Source organism: Salvia splendens, chromosome 19 (assembly GCF_004379255.2).
Source record: "Salvia splendens isolate huo1 chromosome 19, SspV2, whole genome shotgun sequence".
Classification (NCBI taxonomy): domain Eukaryota; kingdom Viridiplantae; phylum Streptophyta; class Magnoliopsida; order Lamiales; family Lamiaceae; genus Salvia; species Salvia splendens.
The window spans coordinates 14,284,069-14,287,421 of record NC_056050.1 but is presented as its reverse complement, the minus strand read 5'-3'; the positions used below and the strand labels follow the sequence as shown (position 1 = coordinate 14,287,421).

At 32.1% G+C, this 3,353-nt stretch overlaps 1 protein-coding gene across 1 annotated transcript; it reads right to left on the bottom strand.

Annotated features, from left to right (window-relative positions):
- Window positions 1-822: 822 nt before the first annotated feature.
- On the bottom strand, window positions 823-2,486 carry LOC121778335 (glutaredoxin). The gene is made up of 4 exons (XM_042175662.1): window positions 2,262-2,486; window positions 1,348-1,436; window positions 1,178-1,276; window positions 823-1,103 (listed from the first exon to the last, which is right to left on the bottom strand). Exons 1-4 carry the CDS (start codon window positions 2,360-2,362, stop codon window positions 1,018-1,020), a joined length of 375 nt encoding a protein of 124 aa, XP_042031596.1. The 5' UTR covers window positions 2,363-2,486; the 3' UTR covers window positions 823-1,017.
- Between the last annotated feature and the right edge of the window lie 867 nt (window positions 2,487-3,353).

The window sequence follows — 3,353 nt, the reverse complement described above, 5'->3', positions numbered from 1 at the left end:
CGGACCCCGCCAAAGCCGAATACCTCCAGGGGTTGATCGATGAGCTGTGCCGGGAGTTGGGAATTGCGTAGATTAGCCAACTTGAATCGTGTAACTTTTGTTAATCAATGCAGTCTTCGCCGGTTTTTAGCTACTTGTTGTGTTTTTAATTAGTTTGCATTATATATTTGAAAATATTTAAATTAATTAACTAAATAATAGTAAAACATATAGGGCGTCCCTTAGGGCGCCCCACTGCAGGTGGGAGGGTAGGAGGATAAAAATGATGACGTGGCGGTGCATAGGGCGCGCCTTAGGGCGCCCCTTTGCTAATGCTCTAATAGGATAGGTATTCCAGAAAGCATTATACACTTTCCTATTTTGAAGATGTATCTTTATCTCTCAATCAACGAAGAGGTAAAATCTTATAACAACCATATTTGTATTTCTTTTCATGAAAAATCATTCTCCAAGGAGAAAGGTATTTGAAAAGGTATTACATTTTATGTTTTTTAATGCATTTATACTATTATTTTATTTTTAAAAAATCATTTGTCTTTCAATATACTTTTTTCCTTTAGAATGTGTTATTTTTTTAAAAGGGTATATTTCACTTTTTGAGAAGTGAGAAGGTAAATAGATATATGCACCTTTCATTTACCTTTCTTAGAAGAGATAAAACGTAAAAGAAGAGACTTTTTCTAACAACGGTTTTGACATATATAAATCAGACTTTCATTAAAAAAACACAGTATCTTAGAAAGGAGGTTTTTAAACTAACTTAAAAGGATTTTTTTATATTTTTGAAAATAAAATGTTGAGAAGCAGTAAGCGAAAAAAAGGTGCAAACGAAATTGTAGAGATAGCATAATCACATAGCCATAAAATATACTTACAACATATGCTGAATAGAACAAGAAAGGGTGATGACGAACAAATCTAGCAAATCGATTAGGACAAAGTGCAATGCACAACAGTTGATTTAATTTATTTATTTGTGGAGCAAAGTAAAGATCATTTCCAACCATTAATGGAAGTTCAGGACTGCATACTTTGTTTCTGAAGAGCACCAGCTTCAGTCAGCAATGGGACAAGTTGTCCCTGCTGGTGTTTCGCCATAACCACTGCAAACACACAGAATCGATCTCAAACATGGTTTAGGATTTAGAAATAGTTCTTGATTAAAAATAAAACTTACCATCAGAGCCACCTATGTGTTTGCCATTGATGAACACGTTCGGGACAGTTCTCTGCCCCGTCCACTCGTGCAGCGCTGCCTGGATCTCATCGCCATCGGCTTAAGGAACAACTAGTCAGTTTCGAGAGCACAATGTAGAAACAGAACAAGTGTTTCTTTTCCAAACTCACCTTCCTCATCGAGCTCGATGACTTTGTGAGTTGCTTGTAACTGGGACAGTAGGTTCTTAACCCTAGGGCAGTAGCCACAGTACGTCTTACTGCACCAACGACACCCAGTTACCACATAATTAGTGAAGCTTTTGAAGGGTAAGATGACCAAAAAATTTCAAAATTAATCAATCCTTCTAAATAAATGATACAATAGCTCAAAATACTTTTATCTATTCTAGGCTATATGTTGGCAAATAAAACAAAATAAGTACTCTATAATAACATTTCACATTAGTGTAACCAATATATAAGTCTAATAGGTCACTCCTCCTATCACCAATCGATTTTTCTATCACTATCAATATAAAAAAAAAAAAGAAACGCCCCCTTAAGATACGATTATGATCCGAACATTGCATAAGCAATGGGTTGTGTAGAGCTTGACCTTATTGATCATAGGGGATGATGAAATACCTAGAACGACTTGAAGTAGTATTTGAACGATATGATACGATGATCAAACTAAATTATTCAACGCATCAACTTAGGAGTGTAGAGAAGTATCTCTAACTCAAGATTAGAGATAGCCCTGAAAGATTGGTAATGTAATAGGGTTCCAATCCAGCAAAAACCAACTTCTCAGGTGATTAAATCTTTTACAAGAACAATTAACTAATGGTGAAATATAAGGGGAAAATATACTCCATCATTCATGATGGCTTAGTTGATTTTAAAATTTGGGGATTATTTTCACCAATCAATAATTGAGTTCACAATAAATAAGAACCATAAATCATAAACAACGCATATAATTTATCCTCTTTTTACAATAATTTGCAAACTGCAAGCAGTAATCAATCTTGAACAACAAATCTTCAAACATAAAAATCAAATCTTTAATTAATAAATAAGTAAAGAATTGGAGGAATTACCTGAAAACCACAACTGGGTTTGAGGAAACAATCTGCTTGGCCTTAGCAAGAGCCATTTCTATATCTTCCCTTTTATGCGCTGAACTGAATAGCGATCCCATTTTCAGCTCGTGCTTTATAGTATATTTCTGCAAAATCAAGATAATAGCCTAACAGGTGGGGATGTTGGAAATTGCTTAGCGTCCAAAAACACAGATGTCAAATCTCTCAGCTTCACATCTAAGCAAACGGAGCATTAAATTCCCTGTTTGATATTTTCTATTTTCTATTTTCTATTTTCTATTTTCTATTTTCTTTTTCGTTTACTAAAGCCTAGAATGATAATTTTATATTCCCACCACGTTCTACTACTCTTTAAATTTTGTCATATTTTAATTAAACACAAATTTTAAGAAATGTAACTTTAAATTTTGTCATATTTTAATTGAACACAAATTTTAAGAAATATAATGAAAATATGTTAAAAAAATTAGTGTAATATAGGTTTATTTTTAAATATTAAATTTTTTAATAAAATTTAAGTGAGAATTAATTAGTAGAATGTGAGATTCACTGCTAAAAATAATAAAAATAAAAATATATCCTAAATTTTATGAGACTAGCAAAAATGATAATGAAAATACATGATAAATTTAAAAAAATGAAATGAGTAATAAGATTCCATGTGTATCAATTGGTTGGGAGGTCTTATCTGTCCTTCTCTCTATCTTGGTCACAAAATTGAAGCTATCAAACCTTGTATTTATATTTTACTCTCTCCATCCCAAAGAAGATGACTTCTTTCTTGGACGGCATGAAATTTTATATACATTTATTTTGTAGAGGGAATAAAATAGAGATAAAGGTTATTCTATTTTTAGCAATGGGTCATCTGATAAAGGTTATTCTATTTTTAGCAATAAATCATCTTGATAGAGATAAACTAAAATGAAAAGTGTGTCATCTTTAGTGTGACGGAGGGAGTAAATTTTTACTAAAGTTTGACTACGTGTCAATTTTTGGAAAGGATACAATTACCTTGTTTGTAATTTAATCTCTTGTTTATGTCGGAACATATATACTAAAAAATATTTTTCGAGTTTATTATAAATT

Excerpts from the sequence above, each read along its gene's own strand:
- LOC121778335 (XM_042175662.1), bottom strand. The coding sequence starts at position 2,362 with ATGGGATCGCTATTCAGTTCAGCGCATAAAAGGGAAGATATAGAAATG. Across the intron at positions 1,437-2,261 it reads AACCCAGTTGTGGTTTTCAG|TAAGACGTACTGTGGCTACT; the intron begins GTAATTCCTCCA and ends TCGTTGGTGCAG. Across the intron at positions 1,277-1,347 it reads CATCGAGCTCGATGAGGAAG|CCGATGGCGATGAGATCCAG; the intron begins GTGAGTTTGGAA and ends TTGTTCCTTAAG.